General features: G+C 39.7%; 1 protein-coding gene across 2 annotated transcripts in view; it reads left to right on the top strand.

The window, feature by feature from the left end:
• LOC113238149 (alpha-(1,6)-fucosyltransferase) overlaps positions 1 to 24,738 on the top strand; it is a 45,181-nt gene extending 20,443 nt beyond the window's left edge. Inside the window, exons 6-14 of one of the 2 annotated variants that reach the window (XM_026474894.1) lie at positions 12,133 to 12,298; positions 15,293 to 15,479; positions 18,326 to 18,425; positions 18,695 to 18,832; positions 20,194 to 20,347; positions 20,420 to 20,593; positions 21,973 to 22,134; positions 22,200 to 22,274; positions 24,236 to 24,738. In XM_026474894.1, the coding sequence (XP_026330679.1) occupies positions 12,133 to 12,298; positions 15,293 to 15,479; positions 18,326 to 18,425; positions 18,695 to 18,832; positions 20,194 to 20,347; positions 20,420 to 20,593; positions 21,973 to 22,134; positions 22,200 to 22,274; positions 24,236 to 24,340 (1,261 nt within the window). In that variant the 3' untranslated portion in view covers positions 24,341 to 24,738. The remainder of the gene's footprint in view (positions 1 to 12,132; positions 12,299 to 15,292; positions 15,480 to 18,325; positions 18,426 to 18,694; positions 18,833 to 20,193; positions 20,348 to 20,419; positions 20,594 to 21,972; positions 22,135 to 22,199; positions 22,275 to 24,235) is intronic. The other variant, XM_026474895.1, reaches the window with a different exon arrangement.
• The last annotated feature ends 287 nt before the right edge of the window (positions 24,739 to 25,025 follow it).

Genomic DNA, 25,025 nt, shown 5'->3' with positions numbered 1-25,025 from the left:
GCAGTGTCTCACAGATGTCTGCGATTTAAAGCACTAAGGGGGATTGCAACTGTTATGTACAGGTGTGTAGCTTACCATCAAGCGCATGACTTGTTCGTCCCGTCACTTGATATTATAAAAAAAGTCTTTTAAATTCATTTCTAATAAGATTTAGGACAACATTTTCTATCACAGTAGGTAACACGTTTGTTATTGGAAAGTGTCAGTTACTGGGTGAGTGACGATTATTGGTTAGTTAATTAGTGGCTTTTGGTTTTCATTACTGGAGATTTATAGAAAATCTAGTTTAGGTTTTTTTTTAGTAATTTTAAGAATAAAAACTCCAATGTAGTAATTTAAACTTATTTATTCGTTATCACTTCGTAGAAACGTCTACAATTCCAAATTTATAATTTCTGTTCATTACTTATTTTTCCTAATTACATAATTTAATAATCTAATTTTATATTCGACTTCTTTCGGACGAGCAGCACACAAGACTGTTCGCCACTGCTTTTTTCTTGTTTCCTCCCTTCTACCCCTACTTCTTTTTCCTCCAATGGATACTCGCTTTTGATTGGTCAGTATAACAACCAATCAAACCGAGCATCAGTGGTGTCACAAGTACGTAAAAATAATACTTATGGCCCCAAAAATAATATGCAACTAGAAAATATTCTTTAAAATTAAGGGAATCATGACAGTAATAATCAGAATAGCTTTTTTATGAAACATTCTACAGCTCATTCTGTCTTGAGAATTACATCTGTCGAGTAAACTGATCTCTATTGATATAATGTTTTTAAAAAAGTTATTTCAAATTTAAATACACACACCTTGTTTTTTAAATGATAATTTTTCAATTCAATACAGTTCAAATATTTATTTCAGATAAAATACATAAAGAGTTAGTAAACCAAACAACTTAAGAACTAGTATTAGTATTAATATTAATATAATTTAAAAGACTACTTATACATTTAAGATAGTGTGGAGCTCTATCCAGCTACGCAGGAGTGGCGAGTCCCACCGATCTTTAAACACACACAGGATGCCGTTGGAGCTATCACGGGGGCGCCTTAGCGCAGATGCACACTTTTTCCTCATGATGGCCATGAAACCGTCCATCTGAGCCTCGGCAAACATCCCCGATGCACTACACCTCCACGGAAGCCCCATCAGCACCCTGAATGCGTTATTATATTGAACACGCAAATCGCTGAATGTCCGCCCCGAATACGCGACCCACACAGACTGCACGTGTACAGCACTTGACAGTAGGCTTTAAATAGTGTAATTATTATTTTTAATAGTGTAATAATTATTATTTAAATATTATAATAGAAGATAACGGCGAACTATGGGGCCCAAAAACCGATTCATAAAAAAACTTCATTTGATAAAAAAATAGCATTTTTACTAGGTTTATCGTCTACAGAAAAAACAATTTAAGTCTATTTTATCAGAGATTATTTCAATGAAATTTTCTCTCCCGTGTTTCTTAAAAAGTACATCCGTAGAGGTAGCACGACAGTGCGCAATTTGCGCAAGAGCGACAAAAAGTGCGAGATAAATATCTATGCGAGAAAAGCAGTATGTCGCGTTTAATGCCGCTCGCTAGCTTAGTTACAGTAAGAGAGTATATTTTATTTCTAAAAGGCCAATGTTTGAATATGAAATGAAAATGTCTTTATTATCTTTCACAAAAGAAACTTATATCGATATACCTGTGGTCCTCACGTGTTATTGAACATAGTTTCGTTTGTGAAAGTCTGGTCTCCATACTAGAAATAATTAACCTGAGTTATTGAGCACCAGGCTCTCACCCTTGCACCTCTCAGCAGACCTAAGAAAGATAGGCATAAGACGAGAAGATACGTGTACTTAAACAATTATAAAATAAAGCAAACATGAAAATGTTGAAGATTATTGAATGAAAAATATTGTGTAACGAATTTCTCCGCGTCTACCTCACACGCTTCAAAGCCTACGCGAAACCACGGTAACAAAAACAATCAAGAACCTAAAGGGCCTCAGTTGATTGGACCATAGACCAAGAAAAACCAAAGACAGTCGGTGTTTCAATGCGATCCTTATCCTCGTTTCTCAACACAGTTGTAAGATTTGCAAGATACTCAGGTTTCGTTACTATCAGCGAGGTTTGTTATCCTTTTCTTCACTATGAAAATTTCCATTGGCTCCACCGCGCTCGCCACCGGTGATATGGATACGGTGGCTGTTTACTGCGAATGCCAAATGGAGCGCGAACGCGAAACATTAATCGGAACATTGCTGTTATCAAAAAACATTAAAACTGGCAGCATTGTTATCGAGCGTAAATACGGAGTAATTAATTAAAATCGTGAGTAATTCAATTTTAGTTCTTGCGGTATGTGCATGGATGCACATACCCCAAGAACTATTCCAGAATATCTGAAAGAGTGACTGCTTACTTGAAAGCTCTTCTTACTAACGTTTGTTATGAAACTTCTATTTCACTGCAAGGCACAGTTTTTTTCATGCCTTCAAGGTTTTACCATTTTACGACTACATTTAACACTATTTACGAGCAAGTGTGATGACAATAAAATTACAACTTTTTCGAAAGAGGCAAGAGATTCTCTATATCGATGGCAACATTTCAGATAACGCTTCATAGAATCGGGGACCGATTACTTGCGGGTTTTCCGCTGTGGGTTTGGTACGGTGCTATACAGGGTAAAAGCGTTCGGCGGCTATTTTGTGGCGGAGCGCAAAAGCGTTGACACTTTAGTTTCCTTACTATCGAACAACTAAGTAAAAAGTTTTTTGCGATTTCTGACGTTTCGAGTACTCTTACCTCAGTTGGTCCCATAGAGACTATTGATCCTTACCTAACTAAAACTTAAAAATTGCCTTTTATCTTGCTGACTGTACAATTTTTTCAAAATCTGTGAATGTCGATCAAAATATCTTCAAAATTCATGGATAATCTTCTTGAACCGTTTTCCTGTAACTACAACGATTAAGGTAGCTGGCCTTGCTGCCCCGTCTCAAATTTACACCCTGTATATACTACACACATAATTATCAATACGCGTGTTGCCTAAAGGGTTATTCAAAGATTATTACACCTCTTTCGGTTAATCCACTTATTAATTAAACGCCGGCAAACATTGTATTGAACGTTCTTAATTAATATTCCTTTTACATTCATTGGGTTTTCCATCTATTTTAACAATAGATTTACCAAATGCCGCCATCATCTTTTTTTATAAACTCGAGAATGGCTTTGTGTTTTCTTTGTACATACATACTTTGCGTTCCGGAAACGGTAAGTCATTTAAATAAAGTAATAAATAATAAATAGTAAAATGTTTACACTTGAAATATAAATTTTTGAAGCTACTGCTCGTTCACTACACTGACCTCCCTGAGAAGAACGAGCAAGAAATTCTAGGGATTTCTCTTTTCAAATAAACTTAAATGCTATGGAATACACTTTGAATCATAATTGTGTGGAATCTAAACTCATGTTGTCTTTCCATATTTTTTATCTAACAAATACTCTTAAATTTTTTAATATGACTATTCAATTAAAATACTTGTTTTGAAATTAGGAAATGGTAATCTTAATATATGATACATAGATAGATAAACACTTTATAACTTTACACTTTATGACACTGATGTAACTCAAATACAGATTAAGCATAAAAGAAAAAACAAAGCATGATTGTCATAGCAGTGAAACGGCGCTGACCCAGCATATGCCATGGTTTCCTAATGCGCTGGTTTTCAGTCAATATGCTCCTAATCTTTTGTAAAAACTTATAGGTACAGTTCCCCAGAAAATAATCGTTTACCTTAGTCAAACGAAATCGTGGTACTATTAGTTTGGACTTAGTTCCAAGGTTAATATTATGGATATCTGCTTTGTTAACTAAATTATGTATATATTGACGCGCATACAAAATACTTGAGTAAATGTACTGTGATGCCAGAGCGTCTTAAACTTTTCTCTGAGAAATTGATGAATGATTAAAAACTCCTGATGTAAAACAGCGTACTCCAAAATGTTGATAAAGTCTACCAATGGTTAATCTGCAGACTGTTCTGGTCAGACCGTCAGACCAAGTTTAGGGCGCCTTCAAATTTAGTAACAGTAGAGAAATGCGTTTGTCGGGTATTATTATCACAAATATCACTTAAAGTTCTTTTTAAACCCTTAAGAAACAATTCACCTTTGCTTTTATCCCCGGCCCATACTAACTATAGGCAAAATGAGTTTATGTAGCGTGCGGACAATAATTTTAACATTCTATGTACTGCTTTTGATTTGGATCTTTTCAATACGAGTGTGATTCGGCGAGGAGAGCACTGAGTGGGCATTTCTTTGACTCATAGTGAGGCTTGCGACTGCGGTTGTACTTATTTTTATGTTTTACGTAATAAGTTAAGTTTTATGCGATAGGTTAGTTAAATTGTGCATCCTTATTATATTTCTATTTGTGAGGATCTGTAATCAGCTGTCAGGTGTTACTATTATTGTATAAGTTAGTTTTAAGCTGTTGATCTTCCTTTAAGATAAAAAAATTAAATTAATAAAATAAAAATAGAGTTATAATTATTAATTAATAATAATAATTAATACAAAGATCGAACACTCAGTAAAAATTCCATCGATCCGGCCGGTTCGAACCGAAGTCTTCTAGCATACTACGTCACAGAACGAACCAGCGGACCTCACGAATTTTTCTGTGTTGTCGTGTCTTTGTATTTGGTTTTTCAACGACTTTTAGCCGTAGCGCCATCTATGAGAAATCTTAAGTATTTCGTGACCCAGTTAGATACCTTTACAGCTACCAGCCCTGGTTAGAGATGTTACTATTCATTGTTGTTAAATTTTGTATTAATAATTCTAACAAACTAGTGGAGTAATTTCACATACAAATAATTGAATACCAATTCAATAAAAATAGAGTCCCTTGTGAAAGAGTTCGTCCAGGGAAGTGCTACCTTGCCTATTTCCGCCACCACGCAGTACTGTGAGCACTATTGCGTTCCGGTTTCGAGTGGTAAGGGTGCTGGTGAAATTACAGGCACATGGGATTTGTCATCTTATGCGCATGGTGACGAACGCGGTGGCAGTGTTCTATACATCTTTGTGATTTAAAGCTCTGAGTGGCACTGCAACCATTAGGTACAGGACTTGTTTATTCCAACACTTGGTATCATAAACAAAATACATTTATTGTATATCGAATTTAGCCAACTGCTGCACTACGGAGGTCGTCGTAAAATCGATATCACTTCTTTTTACGTACACGATGTTACCCCACGATGTGTGTATAAACGCGGTCGCAATCGATGATTTTGCTACTGCGAAACCAATCGGCAAGTAAATCAATTCGTTAAAAGACTAATTGATTTGTGCGGTGTAACCAAAGTGTCACGCGTAAAGCCACGCTGAATCCTTTCACAAATACGTGTTTGTTTGTTCTTTATTCAACTTTTGGAAGCGAATTGTTGTCTTTTTTTATAATACCAAGTGCCGGAACGAACAAGTGGTGCGCCTGGTGGGAAGCGACACGCCTGTTCATTACATTTGCAGTGCCACTCAGAGCTTTAACCCGCAGAGATCTGAGGGGCGCTGCAGTCCGATGTTCCTGTAGTTTTACCAGCACCATCTTCAAAACGGGAACGCAGTAATGGTCATATTACTGCTTGGTGGCCAAAGCAGGTAAAGTGGCACTACTTCCTTGGACGAATTTTTTCGAATTCACAAGGAGCTCTGTTTCTAAAAAATGTACGACATTGTACGTTCCGAACACGTAGGTGACGCGGAGAGCAAAATTGGGCTAAATCCAGGTAAGATAAAACCAAGCCCGCAGCTTCTGCCGCCCCTTTATTGAATTGCAGCTTTGTTGCTACACAGATTATAGCAGTTTTTCCCCATTAAATGCAAATCCAAATTGATTTAGTATGGTATGGATAAGTTAATTATAATAGCATCATATCGTAAATAATATTGTTATGCGTTATGCATCTAGGCAGATTTTTTTTTATGATAGTACCAAGTGAAGGGACGAGCAAGGCGTACGTCTGCTGGTACGCGACACGCCTGTCCATAGCAATTGCAGTGCCATTCGGAACTTTAAATCGCAAAGGTCTGAAGGGCACCGTCACTGCGCTCGTCACCGTGCGACATATTGTTGACAAGTCCCATGTGCCTGTAATTTCACATACACCCTTACGCCTCAAACCGAATTACTGCATTACTGCTTGGCGGCAGAAATAAGTAAGGTGGCAGTACTTCCCTTGACGAACTCTTTCACAACCTCTACTGCTACTTATAAGTGTGTCCGACGTGAGGACGAACGAACGATTTGTACGAATCGCAATAATACGTCTCATAGTTATTGCTTGTAAAGTAGATACCACAGTAACATTGTGTTACTTCTTAGAAAGAATTATTATGATAGAAGATCGAACATGACAAAGAAAAATGAATTCGATCTGACTATACTCGATTTGTTGCCATGCCAATAGTAAAGAGCGGTGGCCCCGGCATGCGGCATGGCAACGGACACTGGTGCGAGTGTAGTCAGATGGAAGGATTTTGTCTTTGTTGAGCACAACATCTTTGTATCAATAATAATAACAATATTTTCACAAAGAATATGCCAATATCGTGGTAATTGAACGTAATATTCAAGAAATAAATATTTTCAGAAATAATTTCTCCTATTTAGAAACGAGACAGTGGTGGTGCCTAGTGGGAGAACGGCTGCTCTTCGACTGAGAGGTGGACGGTTTGAATCCCCGTGGCGGTATTCTTCTCTCTGCCGTCTGCCAACTAAAATGCTGCTAAGTGACAAAATATTTTTATGAGATATATCGTGAGAACCATAACCCCGTTTTCAGAATATTCAAATTGTTAGGGTAACTTCCGATAAGTAGAACTTGTTAACTAATTTTGACTGTTTTTATAAGAGAATTTTATGCTCTATTTTTTGCTATTTAAAACGGTTATTTGACCGTTTGTCACTTAGCCACGTTTTAGTTAGTGGACGACAGTTTTCGTACCTCTTCTAACTGTCATATCTAGCATTAGCAAATTTTTCATTCATTACCTTTCCCCGGTTTGGAAGGGCAATGGTGCTGGTGTAATTACTGGCAAATGGGACTTGTCAACTTACTTCTCAGGGCACAGTGGCATTGCCCCTAAGATCTTTTCAAATTAAAGCTCTGAGTGGCGCGACAACTGTTATGGACAGGCGTGTCTCTTACTGTCGCTTTTCTCCATCTGTCATCACCATTCGCAATATGACCTACCCAATGCAAAGGAGCTAAAATTTTTGTTCCGTTATCAGATCTCCTATGTACTTGACTTTAGTTTGTCTTCAGATATCGGAATACGGAGCGCACGGTTTTCCATTATTTTCAAGATTCTTCTATCTTTTTATGCATCTTCTTGTTGTACATATTCTCTCTCTTCTCAGTATCAGTACAGCACCTTGTGAAAGAGTTTGCCCAGGGAAATACTGCCTTCTTACCTATTTCTGCCGCCAAGCAGTAATGTCACCATTACGTTGTATTAGGTGAAAGTACAGGCACGTGGGACTTGTCAACTTATGTATCAGAGTGGCGGGCGCAGTGGTAGTGTCTCTTTGCGATTTAAAGCTCTGAGGGACACTGCAATTGTTATGGACGTACCATCAGGCGCACGACTTTTTGTTGTGACTTGATGTTATAAAAAACGTATTTTTCCAAAATATTAAAAAAACTCGAAATGTTCCTTTGCATGTGAGAAATGTGTACGGATTTCGAAAAGCGGTTAATGTATTTACGTTCGGCAATAGTATTATAATTCGACGTGTGACCTTTCGTGGTTGCCCAATATCCGCGAGAAGTGATAATTTTAGTCGTATGTTTATATGGTAGAGCGGTCACGGAATCGCTGTACAGAACCACGCGGCGAGCGTTGAACTTTATTAATACATTTTAAGCAAACAGTGGGACCGAAAATACACGTCAACCAACCAACTTGGATATGTACAACTTTAAGTTAAAATTCTTACTCATACTCAGTTTTGTCCACAATCAAATGAAGGTGCTTAAGGTTATGCGTGCACGAGCTGATGTTGACGGTTTTTGGCAGGTTTATACAGATTTAAAGCTGTGCCATGAAAAGACTCAAAGTAATGTATATTAATGCTTCTGCATGATAATTAGCCGTAAAGACGTCAACGTACTTAACAGGCTACAATTTGCGTGGCATCACATTACCCAGTCAGGGAAATGAGACATTTGAGTATACTCCATAATGATAAGCGTAAAGCAAATTCGGCGAAGATCACGCACACGTGTGCTGAGTCACCAGTTTCCTGATAAAAGTTCAGAATTGTTGTCACACACACGCATTGACCGGTTTCTGAATGGACAACGACCTTTTTGCTACCGTTAAAGTTAAAATACATACATACTTGATTGAGACCCTTTAGTAATAGGCACATTATCAGATCTATTTGATATGTTTTGTTCAAACGTCGTCACAGTTGACATGATCAAGCATCATTTCGACACATCACGCCACAGGCGACATACTCTGATACCCTTTTGTGTATTGTTTATTTTTGTTCTTTTCATTTGTTTCGTTTTCTGTCTCTTTCTTACCGATGCTTTGTACAACTGCCTGGTTTTATAATCTCTATGTTCTTTTCTAAATACGGTAATAAATAGGTTAATGGCATTTGAATGCTCACCGCACTTGTATAACTAGGCTCTAGTAATTATAACATTAATTTCCTAAAATGGAAAAAAATCTCTCCTACTGGAAAGTGAAGATGTGGAGGAAGCTTGTACACTTTCGCCTGGTAGGTGAATGTTTACTCTGATCTTAAACACATACTTTCATTAGTATTAATAACAAGCCGGCCAAAAATTACACTCCTTCGGTTTTTGCATAATGAAGTTGTAAACATAATCCTTTGAAACAATAACTTTATTTGAATGCGGTTTAAAGGAAATACTTTTATCATCAACCGCTGACGGGCACTTGGCTCTAAAGAAACGGTTGCTTTTAGTCCTATACCCTGGCCGAATGTGGATTTGGGATTTCATGCGTTTTCCAGAGGCATTTGCACTGGAAACACAAGCACTGGAAATACGACCCTAATGGAAGGGACTTGAGTATGATTCGAGTGCTTTAAACCATACTCAAGTCCTGACTTGAGCATTGAGTAGAGTTCTAGAATACGACCCTTAGATTGTATACGTAACTTAGAAATTAAACCCCCGCAAGTATTCGAATCGTCGACCTCGCAATTTCGAATGACTCATTCATGGAATGGAAAGACGATCTCCACTCGAGTTGTACATGTAAAACAACTTGTCGCTGGTATCATAAACAACAACTTTTGTTCCATGACTTTTTATATTTCATTCGATTTTAATTTCGTACAAAAATAAAAATAATAAAAATTGATCGCTCTGAACTGAACACGGTACAAACGGTTTACTTCGAAAAAGACAAACTTCTTTGTATGTAGATAAATTTATTAGATCCAATAAAACGAACCTCTCCCTATAGACGCTAGAGAATAATTACTTGATAACATTAAAAAAACGTCTCAAAAATCTATTTTTGTTATAAGACAGAAATACGTAATCTAAGTGCAAATTAATTTATACTTAAGACATCATCTACCCTAGATTCAAGAAAATATTTTGTTATTTATTAGGAATTTCGGATTTTTGAGTTGAAAAAAAAAAAAGAATGTAAAATTCAGAAGTAATTATTTGATTGTAGGCATTGACTTACAAATAAATGGACGACGGGTCTAATACAAAAACCACGAAAAAAATGTCCCAAGTCAACCTATTCGAAATTTAAATTGTTATGTCATCGCAGTTTCGCGCTGTCCGTAGAACAAATGAAGACTAAAGCGGAGTTTGGCGCTCTGTATACGATTTTAGCGCCTTACAAGTGCGGACACTTTTTAGCGCGGACCCGACGTCCATATAATTGTAAGTCAATGATTGTAGGTTATTTTTTTCTATATTTAAGTGTAGTATGATTTCATGCTGAAATATCATCGTCATCACCATGATCAGCCTATCGTAGTCCACTGTTGGACATAGACCTCCACCTCCTTGTCGTTTCGATTTCCCGCCAGCAACCTTTCGCAGGTCGTCACTCCACGTGGCTGGAGGACGTCCTACACACGTTTGCCGAGTCGCGGTCTCCACTCTAGAACTCGTTTTCACCATATCGGTTCTTCGACAGATATGGCCAGCCTACTGCCACTTCAGCTTGCTTATTGCAGTAGCTATGTCGGTGAGCTTGGTTCTCTGTCGCATAATGAGATTACGAATTTTATCCTTCAGAGAAACTCCGAGCATAGCCCGTTCCATAGCTCGCCGAGCGACTTTAAATTGATGAATGCTGAAATCGAATTTCTTAAATTACGGCCCTTGGTTTTATTTCGTCAAATAAACTTTTGCCTAATATATGCCGTAACAAAAGAAAGCGCTAGCGTAAATACCAGTCCAATGCAGATCTAAAAAGTGTCACGTAGTGCAAAAACTTAAAAATGTATCTTTGGTAAATTTCTTACGTTTCGTAAATAGTAATGGAACGAAAGGTGTTGTTTATGATGTTTCTTGTGCGAGAGTTAGTTTTATACAAATAAGCCTGTATACTACAAAAAATCGAATGCATTTTTGAATAACTGGTTTGCGTGTCAGAGGCCATCTCAACGTGTTTTTTGCTCATTACCATTCGGCTATTGTAAACTCAATTAAATTTGTACTACAATGGAAAGGTCGTTTTGCAAAACGCCGCCATTTCAACATTCCTGCTTGGTCTTCATATTGTAGGGGACAAGTGTAATTGCTTTGATTTAGATTTCAGTTATTGCCGCCAAGTTTTACTCAGAAGTTTTATTGCTACCTTGGTAGTAGACTATAATTAAAAAACAACACGCTATCACCTACCAAATACCAACTGACCGAACGGTGATAAATTGGCTTAATGTCATTCGTCTATGACAAGCCCGAAAACCTATTGCGTCCTACATTATAATTATTTTTTTACCTAAATATACAACACACACGCAGAAACAAACACTTTTTTTACCTATGAATTTATTTCGTTTTGTAAATTTTCTTACCCGTAACTAATAAACCTTAGTGTGTGTGTAGACCACAATAAAAGTAAATAGTTGATCAAAATCAGATAATACGTACTTTAGTCAATTTTTATCTTTAATGTACATTCTGTGCCTACCTAATTGACGTAAAATTGTATAACCGGCGGAAAGGGGTCCTGGCGAGCTGTAACACAGGCATTTTTATGCTTATCTCAGGCGCCATTCTCTCACAAATAACGATCAGTATTAACCTCACTCGTCAGTTGGTATATTATTACATACTTTTTTAGTTGTATTAGCATTTTCATAAAACACTAATTAATTCATCTAATTTTATTGATAATAAGATCGAACAAACACAAAGAAAAATTCCTTCGACCCGGCTGCACTGGAACCAGCGACTTTTCGCCAAACCGGGGTTATCGCTCTCCCAACGTAAAGAAGAGTTAGCAGACGAATTTTCCTATGTGCCCGTTGCAAATCTTTGATTATGGTTTTACGGCTTCGCGTCATTTTGTCCGAGACGAGTATATCTAAAATGGACGAGTTATACACTCTGCTTTTCACTTCGATTGCGAGGAAATTAAACAGCAATATTACAAATAAACGATTACTGAATAAAAATTGTATGTAAAATTAGAACAATTAGACATATTTAATGTGATGGATTTTTTATTTCATGCACTAGAGCATAAAATCCTATTTTATGCAGCCATACACCCAGCATAAACTTTAAGAGCATGAGAGGTGAAAATATAATTATTTACACGCATGGAGTGCGACGTGTTACGCAACGCTATTATTTGCTCACAAAATATTGTTCATGGTTTCCGTACACTATACTGAGTCGGAATTAGGTAGCATTGACCGGTGTAGCATCCAATTTGTTGTATATTTATCTTTCGAGCTCTTTCTCTGGGACTTTACGACTGTTTTTCTTCCACTACCATTAATTTTTTTGTGATTCGTTTAATCTGGCCTGTAGCGATTGCTTATATTAATAATTAAATTTTTTCAGGTCACTGCTGTTCGACCAGCAGAAGCTGGCAGAGATAGACGGGCACAACGAATGGCGGCGGCTCGAGGCGGCCAACGTGAGCGATCTTATTCAGAGGCGGCTCAAGTATCTGCAGAACCCTTCAGACTGCCGTGAAGCACGTAAGGTCATCTGCAACCTCAACAAGGTCTGTACTGTACCATAAGTTTTTCAAAATATTTCCAAATCAGTGTTGGCTTTCAAGTGGAATAAGCAGTTGCACTGCTATGAGAGTGGCTAAAGCAACCAAGTGTTATGAGGTCAATATCTCAATGACGGTAACTTCTTTCCGTCGGATAGATCGAATGAATGAATGGATGGATGTTTGCCGCTTTTGAAGTCCATAGAAATAGTAAATTGTTTTATTAATGCGGAATGTGGGTTTTGTATTGCAAAGAAGATGATCATTTAAACCAGCTGGAGGCGCAGTTATGAATAAACAGTTCATTTTACTAAGTTCTCCACGTAATTTTCCTAAGTTGCTGTATGTTGGCTCTAGATTTCCGTAGCTGCAAATTACCTTTTGCAACTTGCACTTCACTCCAAATTTCAGCATTCAGCAATACGTTACAGCCATTAAGCTTTATGATATTTTTCTATCATTTCAAAGCTGTCGCTGTTAAATAATTACGAAATATGACCCTGAGCCGCTTTTTCCTACGAAACATTTGAGTTCTCCACTTCATCCGTATCTCTTTTACATATCACACATTCGCACGAAGCGACTTGGTTCCTCTCTCAATTGAATACACTGCCGGTGTTAGTGTTTTCCTAAAAATACAATTTGGGGCTATTATAGACTAGAGGGAATATGCATGTTTTTAGATCATCGTATATCGTACACAAATTTGTTAGGCCCCGGTTAGCAAATTTAGCGCTGTAAACTCGCCTCGGAACCGTAGTACAGTAGAAAAACCAAGGTCACAATTTTTGTGAACATTATTAGTAGACAAATTCTTACTTGTTTTAATAAAAATTAAAAAAAATGATTTTTTTGTTTGCGTCCTGTCACCCATGTTATTGACCATTCATCACTCTAATGTTTGTTTAGTCTGTGCTCTAATCAATTTCGGTAGTTGTGGTAAAGCAGTGATGATTTACTTTGGAGAGTACTTGGTATATTAGAGATTCTACAGAAAAAAGGCGATCATGCGTTCTGTCGCTTATTAATTAGAAAGACGCAAAGAAGGCGTTTCGTAAGAGATATCAAACAGGAAGCACTTATATGCTACATTCCAGTATTGAGGTCTTTCCAAGTTTAGATTATATATTAATAATGTATTTATTAAACTAAAATGCTAAGTACATAATAAAACGTTTTACATTATGTTTGGAATCTTAAATAATCTTCTATGTCGTAGACAAGCAAATTATATTTGAAATCGTCACAATGATTAAACTCTACTACTCTTTCGTAAAGGCTAGTTTAACCCTAATTGAAGTGACCAAGCAATTAACTAAGTTTTAACTAAATTTTAACTTAATGTATCCGTGTTAGAAAACAATTACCTTGCTTAGTTAATTATTTCGTTATTTAATAGGTGTAAACAAACCATAAAGTAGATTCCCCTGCGAAGAATAAATTGGAAACTTGAAAAGAAGAGGGAATTCTCTTTGTAAAAAAACTTTTTAGAATATTTGTTCGAAATATCATAGATTGAGACTACCTGCAAGAGCCAAAGCATGGAATTTTGTTGTCCAAGTAAGCAGAAGCTGTAAAAACTTTTTGTTTCACTATATTTTATAAGAGACTGGCCTTGTACAGTCAAGAGCACGTCAAGCTTGACACTTTGTACGTTGGACCGTTCTTATCGTAAGCGGCATAGAGTTGGATTTAAGCCTCAACTGTCAAGCTTGACGTGCTCTTGACCCTGTACTGCACAGACTGTTAACATCTCTTTGATGTGCATTCATAATGAACGGAAATATTGTGCAGAAACTGGCTCGGTGTAATGTCTTCGAAGGCATGTGTGTTCCCAACCCACACTGGGTCAGTGTCGTATCTGCATTTGATATGTATTCGGATGAAGGTTACGGAAATTCAGATACGGTATCTCGAAACTAGCGCGGCATAAATAGTAACGTGTTTTGGGGTATGTTGATGGCAGCATGTCGAGTAAGATGAATGACAGTGATAAAAATAACTTCTAAAACTAGATTTAGTCCACACGGAGCATCTGTTCTCCATTCGTCATGATTTTCTCGAAACAGCTGTATGAGTTGTAAGAATTGTAAACAAATGAATTTCGAAAGACAAAAAGAAATAATTAACCTATTTAGAGCCGATAAAATAGTTTCATCAGTTCGCTTCTAAAAACAAGAATGTTTTAAAAGTACGGTATAAATCTCACAACTAGAATGACGGTCGTAACCGTACTAATAATAATGTATAATCCGTAATCACTCCTCATAGGTCCGTAAAAAATGAAATTTTTTCCTATACAGGTAAGCAAGTATAATCTTTCTTTCATCGGTCATCTAAAGTGTAACCTTTATTCTATAGGTCAGCAAAAGTGCAACTTTTTTTTCATTGGTAATCTAATCATAGGTCAATGAAAGTATAATTTTTTTTCATAGGTTAGGTTTTTGCTGACATGTGAAAGGAAGAAGTTTTAATTTTAGGTGATTGACCCGCTGAGTAACGTACAATGTGGTTATACAAAATTGTGCATTTGAGGTCATTAAGTGATGCAACTCGATCGTACCATAATGTTTATCAGACGCAATGGAGCATTTATTGTGATTGCGACAAACTGCATTGATTGTATTTGACAATGTATTCTTCATTTTATCGGCTATGTACACTCGTCGACACACAATTCGAGCCACCTTGCATTTTTATACTTAAAGAGTCGTACGATCTCAAATGGCTTTGGCTGATTCTGCAAACAGTGAAGGTTTTGACTCGTGCAATTACTCGAACTTCTCGACCGGCAAAGGCTTCAAACGTTATTCAGAACACAGTTATCGAATGAAACTTACCGAACTAATCCGAATAGGAACTCTAACATTATAAATCCCGGTCCCGGAACGCTCCCGTTACCGCCTCTGTGTGGCCAGAGCGTTAGTTTTTCGTATGTTAGTTGACTACCAGTGCTTAGGATATCCGGTCTGAATTATCCATGATGTTTGTCCCACGCAGGGCTGCGGCTTCGGCTGCCAATTGCACCACATCGCGTACTGTCTGATCTTCGCGTACGCGACGGAGCGCACGCTCATCCTGCAGTCGCGCGGCTGGCGGTACAACACGAAGGGATGGGACTACGTGTTCTATCCACTCTCGGATTCCTGCACCAGTGCTTACGAAGATAAGGCGCTTCAGTGGCCAGGTATTTTTTTGTTTCACTGTCTCGGTAACTAAAGTTACCGATTTTTGTAGTTAGTACTGGGGTCGCTGGATAAAGAGGTCTCGTGTTCTATTCCCGATAATACCAATATATGTTCCCATTTAAAATGGTTCTGGTTTGGGTGTTCCGGAGTTAATACAGTAGAATGAATTATGAATGTATGTTTGTAATGTATGCTCCCAGCTGACTTCTGCTAAAGGACACACACATCAGGGCAGTGCCCGGGACGTGGACGGACTGTGTAGTTTGTACGAACTCAGGGCCCGTCCCGGTGCCGGCCCGGACACGGACATGTGTGAGCGAGTTCATGCAAAATATACGCAGCGATGTTTTGAGCCTCTGTCGGAGCACGGTCCGTCCGCGTCTCGGGCACGGCCCTGATGTGTGTGGTTAGTCCTTTAGGCGAACATTTTAGCTCCCATGTAGGCGTCGTTGTTGCGGCGGCGCCAATGTTCTGGGCGAAGATCCTCGCGCTCTGCAGGACACCATTTTCAAAATTATAACTGATTACCGCAGATGGTCCGGTTTTCAGTTCGTTACACTCGTAATAATCATAATAAATATCAGACAACATGTCATACGTTCGTTGCTTTGATCCCAAAGTAAGTAACTAAAACACTTGTGTTATGGAAATCTGGAACAACGACGGTACCATAAACACCCACACCCGAGACATTATAGAAAAGTTATTTTCTAAATTGATCCGCCCGGGAATCGAACTCGTGACCTCAGAGATGGCGACATCATGAAAGCCGGTGTAGAAGCCACACGACCACGGAGGTCATCATAACTATAACACAGGGAATTCCCTAGTATGACACCAGATAATTCGTGTGGTGATCTCGATGGATTTCAAGATTAAAATGGTCTCGACATGGCCCTGCTGTTTTAACTATAAAGTAACATAACAAAAAACAAAAAATAAAAAGAACAATAACCTCCAAAAAGTTTATACATCGTAATGGCTTTTGTGCGGTAGATATATAGGAGAGCTTCTAGGTGTAGTTATACATCGAAGAACTCGTAATGGCAATTTCAAATAAGTAATGTTGATTATTTTAATTGTCGCCTAAATATCCTTTCGCAATTAAAATTTATTATATTTCTGAAAATACTTTCTATTCTAGTAGATACTAAAATATTTCATCACTTATCACAACAAGTCGAGCACCTGGTGGTAAGCGACACGCCTGTCCATAACAGTTGCACTGTCACTAAGAGCTTTAAATCGCAAAGATCTAAGGGGCACTCCCACTGCGCCCGTCACCTTGAGACATAAGTTGACAAGTCCCATTTGTACCTATAATTTCATCACCACATTTACCCTTCAAAACCGGAACGCGTTAATGCCCACATTTGGCTGCGATTCCACCAAAGATGATGGTGCGAGGTAGCTAGGATGTTTAGCGGCCCTGTGAAACGGTGTGATTGATGGTTTCCACCAAAGCTGTGCGAGGTGGCTGAGCGATGCGAGGATGAGTAGCGGAGTCTTTTCAGCTTGCGCGTGTGGTGAGGCGACACACTTTCCTCGCTTGCATCCCTCGCACAAATTCCTCGCTTTTTTGTATGTACAAATACTTAACTACGCTAGCCCTCTTCCTCCAGAGCAGCGCTATGCGAGGCTAGGAAAATACGGTAATCCTATTGGTGGGATTTTTCCACATCTCTAGTGCAATCGCAGCCTCTTGGCGGCAGAAATAGGTGAGGTGGCATTACTTCCTGTTTTGGAGTTTTTCTGCTGGTAATACTATATTTGCTTATTACTTAGCACGAACGCGTGTTGGTAAACGCCAGGATTGTAATTTGCATTTTTGTGTAATTCCGGAGGCCCGGGAGCGTTCAGGCGTATACTAGAGAAGACGCAGGAAAAGATAGTGATACCCGGCTACATACCTGAGTTCGGACGATTGGAGGACGATGTTGAAAGTACATAATAAACATTAAATTCATTATCTGTGGCCTTGTGTGAGTCAATCTGTGCATAGTATCTATTGGTACAATCTTTGGGTCATATTAATTTTTCTCTGGTTATGTGTACGTATATGATATCGAATTGTACTAGACGAATTATTTTCCTTTGAACTTACTTTTGAATTAGTTAGTTGTTAGGAATTATATTTACCTAAACTTCAAGGAACATGCAGAGTGGACATTATCTCCCTTTGAAATCCCGCAATGTTTAAATATAAAAGCGATAAATCAAAACAAGAAAGTTATATTATTACTTGCAATTTAAATAAAAATTTGTATGACCTACATTTATTTCTCTCGCGAGTTTGGGTGTAATTTGTATTCTATAAAGTTGTCTATGTCCAGGGGTTTAAATAAAAACTAAAAAAAAATTGCTGGTTACATATGAAAAATATACAATATAAGATAATACAATAATTTCAGGTTAAGGAGGTATCCCCTCTGCATGTATTACTTCCTTGAAGTTAGGTATCTCCGCTCTTCCGTAATCTTTATGAACAAAGCCTTTTATGGCCGCAAAAAAATGTTGTAGCAAATTATCCTTACGTTAATCACACAAGGGTGATGTTAGTGATACCATTGTTGATTTTGATTATATTAAGCATTGACTTACAATTATATGGACGTCGGGTCCGCGCTAAAAAGTGTCCGCACTTGTAAGGCGCTAAAATCGTATACAGAGCGCGACACTCCGCTTTAGTCTTCATTTGTTCTACTGACAGCGCGATACTGCGATGACATTACAATTTAAATTTCGAATAGGTTGACTTGGGACATTTTTTTCGTGGTTTTTGTATTAGACCCGTCGTCCATTTATTTGTAAGTCAATGATATTAAGGTGTTGTTTTGCATTACAGCGTCTTACGACGCGAAGGTGATCTCGCTGCCTTTCATCGATTCGATGTCGCAGAAGCCCAAGTTCCTACCGCTTGCTATCCCAAAGGACCTCGCACATAGGTAACTGGATTGTTCCCCTCTGTACATAGGGCACAATTGATATACAAGTTGCTACTTTTTAAATTAAAATATTAAATGAGTTTATTATGTACAATTTGCCATACAAAATTGTTGAATGTGGGTGTGTTAAAGATGTACAGTACAGTATAACTATTTTCTTCATACCCTTCGATTTTTGTTATTAGGTTTAATTATTATTACCTATTTTCTATGACTGAGTCATTTATTTGATTTTCCAATTGATTTGTTTATGTACATTGCCCGGTCAGGATTCTGCGGTTCAACGGCGACCCGGCGTCGTGGTGGGTGGGGCAGATGATTAAATTCGTGCTGCGCCCGCGCACCGCCATGCAGAAGGCCATCAACGAAACCATCGCCAGGATGAGCTTTAAGACGCCTATCGTCGGGTACTCTATTCTTCTTTACTTGTTCGTACAAATGACGTTCTCGTCTTCGCTCCTTCATTGAGAATATTAAGATGCGCAACAAGCACATACAGAAATTCGTAAGATCTGCTGGCTCGACTCGTAGTTCTGTTGGCAGACCGGTAGCCACGTTGAGGCAACAGTCGCTAGTTCGAGTCGAGTTGTTTGAGGAGGAATGTTTGTTTGACCTTGTTGTTTGGACGGTGTTCAATAAAAAAAGTTATTACGTGTGATGAATTACATGGCGGCAGCAAAATGATTAAATTTCAATAATCTATGTCAATTACAACACAGTACAAGAAGTTTTACGAGTTGTATAATAACACTTTGCAGATTGTAACAAAGTTACGGCTTTGTTTACTTTCTAGCAAAATTAATAAAGTATATCGATAAAGCTTGTACTCCCGTTGATAATGTTTTAAATTGAACCTTTTACCTTGTACGTAGTATCCAATTTGCATAATCGATAAGTAATATTGTTGTATAATTGAAGGGTCCGTGTGTAGTTTTAACCAATTGTGAATTTAGAATTCATAGAATCAAATGTGGACTTTGAAGCATGCTTCACCAAAGTTCAACTCGCATTATCTGATTTTGTTATTTGATATTCAGCAATGGTGGACGGTTGTACGATAGCTATGCGTTCGGTTTATGACATTTTTATGGCGTTTTTATCAGACGGTTTTTTGTATCCAACTAATCAAATGATTGTTATTTGATCGTTCTCAATTGTTCATTGCGTGCCATTTGTTATTGTTTTAGTAATATTGGTTTTGATGTGAAAATTTCTGGGATGTAATAACGCATTGTTTTCTATTATTTCTCCATTGAATTAAAGACAGAAGACGTGGCCAAAAGACGGTGCTATAAATTAGGTTGTTTTCTACGTGAAAACAATTGATTTGTATGCCAATTTGTTAGAGTGAGGGCTATCTTATTATTGGTATCACCGATAATCTTCTACCTGCTTTATTTAACTGTAGCATTTCGAACTATGTTTTAGGTAAATAAATGTCATTCATTCATTCATTCATTTGTAGTGTGAGTAAAAGCAGGTTACTTCTTGTCGCATAACGGTTGTTTTTATGTTTCATATTGTGTGATCTTCAACTGGGTCAAGCCGGACACGTTGTAAGTTACAGTTTTTGCAGTGTTGGGTTTGTTCCCTTGTATAACATTAGTAATGCCAAAAGGGATCCAGGGGGCTAAGCACATCCGTCACCTATGTCGTCATCATCCGATTGCCTAGACGATCCCCTGCCGGTGCGGGTCGGGAGTTCGCAGTGCAAATGCGAACGTGAGTGCTCGGCCGCCCGCACGAGCTGACTGTCGCCGGTCCGCAGGGTGCACGTGCGGCGCACGGACAAGGTGGGCACGGAGGCGGCCTTCCACCACATCCACGAGTACATGGCGCACGTGGCGCAGTTCTTCGACACGCTGGAGCTGGACGGGCCCGTGGCCGCGCGCCGCGTGTACCTGGCCTCGGACGACGCCAACGTACGTGCCGCCCCCGCCCCGCCCCCGCCCCGCCGGCGCCCGCCGCAGCGCCTCTGACCGCCCCCTCGGCAGGTGCTGGAGGACGCGCGCCGCAAGTACCCGCAGTACGCGTTCGAGGGCGACGCCGGCATCGCCAAGCTGGCGGCCACGCACCGCCGCTACACGCCGCAGTCGCTGACCGGCCTGCTCGTGGACCTGCACCTGCTGGCCGCCTGCGACTTCCTGGTCGCCACCTTCAGCAGCCAGGTACTCTCGGGTCCGCGTCGACTCGTCTCCTGCGCCGGCCGTCCGTTGCAAGCGACGAAGGCAGGAAAGGCATTCTCGGGAAACTCGCACCAGTTGTACATATTAAACTTGCTTGTTTTTATGTTTTTACACGGTAATTTGGACGAAGCGAAAGTGTTCAAATTCAACAATTAACTAATCAACTGCAACAATCTCACTTCCCGTGTCCCCTCTCCTACAATTTTTCCCTCTAAGGACGGCGCCTATCGTTACTAATTAGCGCTTTGTTACTTGGTGTTCCGCGATTTCGTGGGTCAATGCGCCCAACTGCACGCGCCTTGAATACTAACATTACTTAAACATGCTCTGAAATATTTAAATTGCTTCCAAAAAATAACTTTTTCGTTCTCATTTCTGGAACGTGCAATTTTTTGTTGACCTACGCCTTTAGGCTAAGTTTCTGCCCCCTGCCGCTGCTCTAAACTTTTCAATATACCCTATTAACAAAGAGCCATGCAAAGAAACTAAAGAAACTCTTCGCGGAAATAAGTTCTAGAGAGTGTCAGTGTACTCCGCCTAATTTAAAATAACAAGCAACATTTGTCATACAAAATGTACATTACATTTCTTATTAATATTCTCTTAAATAAAAAAGTTAGAACTTAAGTCTTTTATTATTTCATTGTTTGAGAACAGCATTCCTTTTTGCAGTGTTTTTTTTATTGGGACGGTATGCGGCAATCTGAAATTATAGGAGATGAAGTTTTTTTTTGTGAAAACTATTTTTTGATCATGCGTGAGTTGTTTGTAAATATTTATAAAATAAGTGATTTTTTTGTGCTAATCGGCTCATGTAAGGATTATTGCATTGTATGGGACGAAAAAATCCGGAAAGCGGAAGTTGGTCAAATTAAATAAAATGTTTTTTTTTTCCATTCAAAATTTATAAAATTCAGAATTTTTTTTAGATACACTTAGTTTCCTTTTATATGAAAAAACATTTTATGAAATTTGATCAACTTCTGCTGTCCCAATTTTTCCGTCTCATACAATGAAATGATTTTTACAAGAAACTGAGTTCATCAACATATTCTTTTCACGGACAACTCACGCTTAACCAAACAATTTACTATGTGAAAATTTGCTCTCACGAAAAAGATAGTAGTTAATTGTTTCTAAGAAGTTTCCTTGTAGATACAGTATGGGGAAACCCGAAACCATAGAAGGTTCTATCCTCAAATCTATTATATTATCGGATTTCCCCATACTGTCACAATAAAAAAGCACATTGTATACCACGGCGGGAACGGGGATTGCCTGATTCGTACCTTACAAGGCTTCGGGCGATCCTTCGCTTCCCGCCCTGGACGAGCTTCGCCTTAAGACGTCCGTCCCGGAAGGTGGGGCGTGTGGCGTACGAGCTGATGCAGGCGAACCGCGTGGACGCGTCGGAGTCTTTCTTCTCGCTGGACGACATCTACTACTTCGGCGGGCAGAACGCGCACGACCGCGTCGCCGTGCTGCCGCACGACGCCTCGGGCGCGCAGGACATCTCCTTCAAGGTAGCGCGTGGCAATGGCGCGTCGCCCTCGTTGAGTTCGCTCGGTAACACTGGCGTGCTTCGCAGGTGGGCGACATGATCGGCATCGCCGGCAACCACTGGAACGGCTACGGCCGCGGCACCAACAGGCGAACGAATGCGGTGAGTTGGCTGCCATTTACGCGACGAACGTAACAACGACACGGTTACGTTCCATTTAGAAATCTGCGAGTCTCCAACGAGCTATTAAAATTGTGCGAATCTCGATTTTCATACAGAACATAAAAATTCGATATTTTTACAACTTTAAGACTGCGGCTGGAGAACTTAAAAAACCAACTAGATTTTATGTAAACTAAAATTTAATGGAAATTGTTCCTGAGCTGCGAGTGTTTGCGTTCCGTGTTCGAATAACAATGTCGTCTTAAAATTAAATTAAATCTTTAAACGTTTTTGTAAATCGCTCAATCCTTGCCTGGTTGCTACGCGTGTAAAAGTTGGTGTTGCCACACCAAACGATGTACACAGGGCCTGTCTATGTGACATGCGCGTTTCACGGATTGGCCAGAAGCTGGTAGCCCATCCCACCGGTAGCCGTGCCTACTGGAGCCTGGCCAAAGCCGTGCAGTCCAATTTTTGTCGTTCGTCGCTGCCGCCTTTGAGGTGTCCCAATGGATTTTTGGCCTATGGCCCCGAAGAGAAAGCCAATTTATTGGCCGACCTTTTTGGGGCTAACTCGCGCATTCACGACCAAGATGCGCAACCGCCGTCAATTCCCCACTGCGGAGTCACAATGCCTGATATAGTTATCAGGCAATGTGATGTCCGCAAGGAACTGCAGAGTCTTGACGTGCGGAAGGCCTATGGTCCAGATGGGATACCTCCTATCGTCCTTAAAAGATGTGCGGCGGAGTTGTCTCCCGTACTGACGCGCTTATACCGCCTCTCATACCAATCTGGTAACGTGCCCCTAGCTTGGAGGGAGGCCAACGTGCAACCTATCTCCAAGAAAGGAGATCGGTCTAATCCGACAAACTATCGCCCAATAGCTGTCACTTCAGTGCTCTGCAAAGTGATGGAGCGGATTCTAAATATCCAGATAATCCGGCACCTGGAACGTCACTCCATTCTTAATGATCAACAGTACGGGTTTCGGCCGAACCGATCAACGGGTGACGTTCTAGCGTATCTAATGCATCTCTGGGGTGAAGCTATCGACAAACAGGGCGAAACCTTAGCGATAAGTCTGGATATTGCTAAGGCCTTTGATCGGGTCTGGCACCGTGGTCTCCTCTCCAAGCTTCCGGCATATGGTCTTCCCGGCCGCCTTTGTGAGTGGATCTCCGGCTTTCTGCGCGAGCGAAGATTGCGTGTCCTTGTTGACGGAGGCACTTCGCGGCTCGTGACAGTTAATGCTGGGGTGCCACAGGGCTCCGTGCTGTCGCCCACGCTGTTCCTTCTGCATATCAATGACTTGTTGCCTTTTGGCAACATTCATTGCTATGCAGATGATAGCACAGTGCACGGTTGCTATTATAAGCAACCGTCCAGCAGCCCGGAGGACCCTGAGAGAAACCTGGAAAAACTTGTCGCTGAGCTCAACCATGTTTTGGAACATATATCGTCGTGGGGCTCCCGAAACTTGGTTGAGTTCAACGCCAAGAAACCCAGGTATGCGCGTTCAGTTCCAAAAAATCCCCATTCCTTCCACTTCCCCATCTTCAGGGTACAACGCTGACGCTGCAGGACAAGCTCAGCCTGCTGGGGATGAGCATCCGGAAGGACATGAGCAACAAAGACTATAATATAGAGAGCGTCATCTGTACCGCGTCGCGCAAGCTTGGCATCCTGAACAAGGTGCACCGATTTTTTACTCCAGAGCTGCGATACCTGTTGTATAAAGCTCAGGTCCGAAGCAGCATGGAGTACTGTTCGCACCTTTGGGACGGCTCTGCCAAGTACTTGCTCGATGCCCTAGATGGACTGCCCCGCTGAACGCACCACCGTTCCGAATTTGCGGTCTAAGAGCCACGGGGCGCTTGGAATAATTTAGCGAAATTATCTGTCGATTACTCTTAGTTCATTTTTGCAATCCTTATTAAGAAAGTTTTCTTGTTTTTCAGAATGGCCTGATACCCTGGTACAAAACAATGGAGTATCTCGTGCTGTATCCCTTCCCGGAGTACAAAGAAGTGCCTCTCTACGTGGACACCAGGCAAGAACAGTGAACACAATTAGTCCGTAACTTAGCTCTGATCACAGCTAGGTACACAAAGGTGTCCCTGAAAGTTCTGTGTTGCAAAATTAGTAGTTTGAAATTGGGTACACTCAGTCCTTTCAAAACTTATAAATGTAAGAATAATAAAATGCGGTGAATCAAATGTCAGGGCAAATAGAAAAAACAGAGTTACTTTTCAACCTTTAACAATAAATGCGTCGATAATCAAATTTTATGAAAGATATCTTCATCAAATATCTAGTTATTATCTTGTGAAACTAAAAATGATTAAGTTATTGTGACATTTAATAATAACTTTTCATTACATTCTGAGCAACTTTCACTTACATAAACCGTCTGAAGCTGTGAATTTTTGAACCTTCATTGAGGGTTTTATTGAAAAAAAAAAGACTTGTTGGTTCGTGAAATGTTACGGATTGGATTATTCGATGTGTTATAGATTAGCGTTATAAAATTATTACAAATGAATTGTTACAAAAAAAGAAATAAGCTTAAGACGACAAAAAAATGGTCATTTTCATATTGACAGCAGTGATGTCATGGTACCCCGTGACACTACAGCTGTAAATCGTTTAGTGAGCTAGCAGTTTAACTGTTATACTTTGACTGACGTGTTTTTAGGTACCGTACTTACGAGCTGAAAACTCGTCCTAATCGACACCATGGCGACCTGT

This window comes from Hyposmocoma kahamanoa, unplaced genomic scaffold (genome assembly GCF_003589595.1).
Source record: "Hyposmocoma kahamanoa isolate Upper Pololo Valley unplaced genomic scaffold, ASM358959v1 95, whole genome shotgun sequence".
Taxonomy (NCBI): domain Eukaryota; kingdom Metazoa; phylum Arthropoda; class Insecta; order Lepidoptera; family Cosmopterigidae; genus Hyposmocoma; species Hyposmocoma kahamanoa.
The sequence above is the reverse complement of the archived record's forward strand: the minus strand, read 5'-3'. Positions and strand labels throughout refer to the sequence as shown.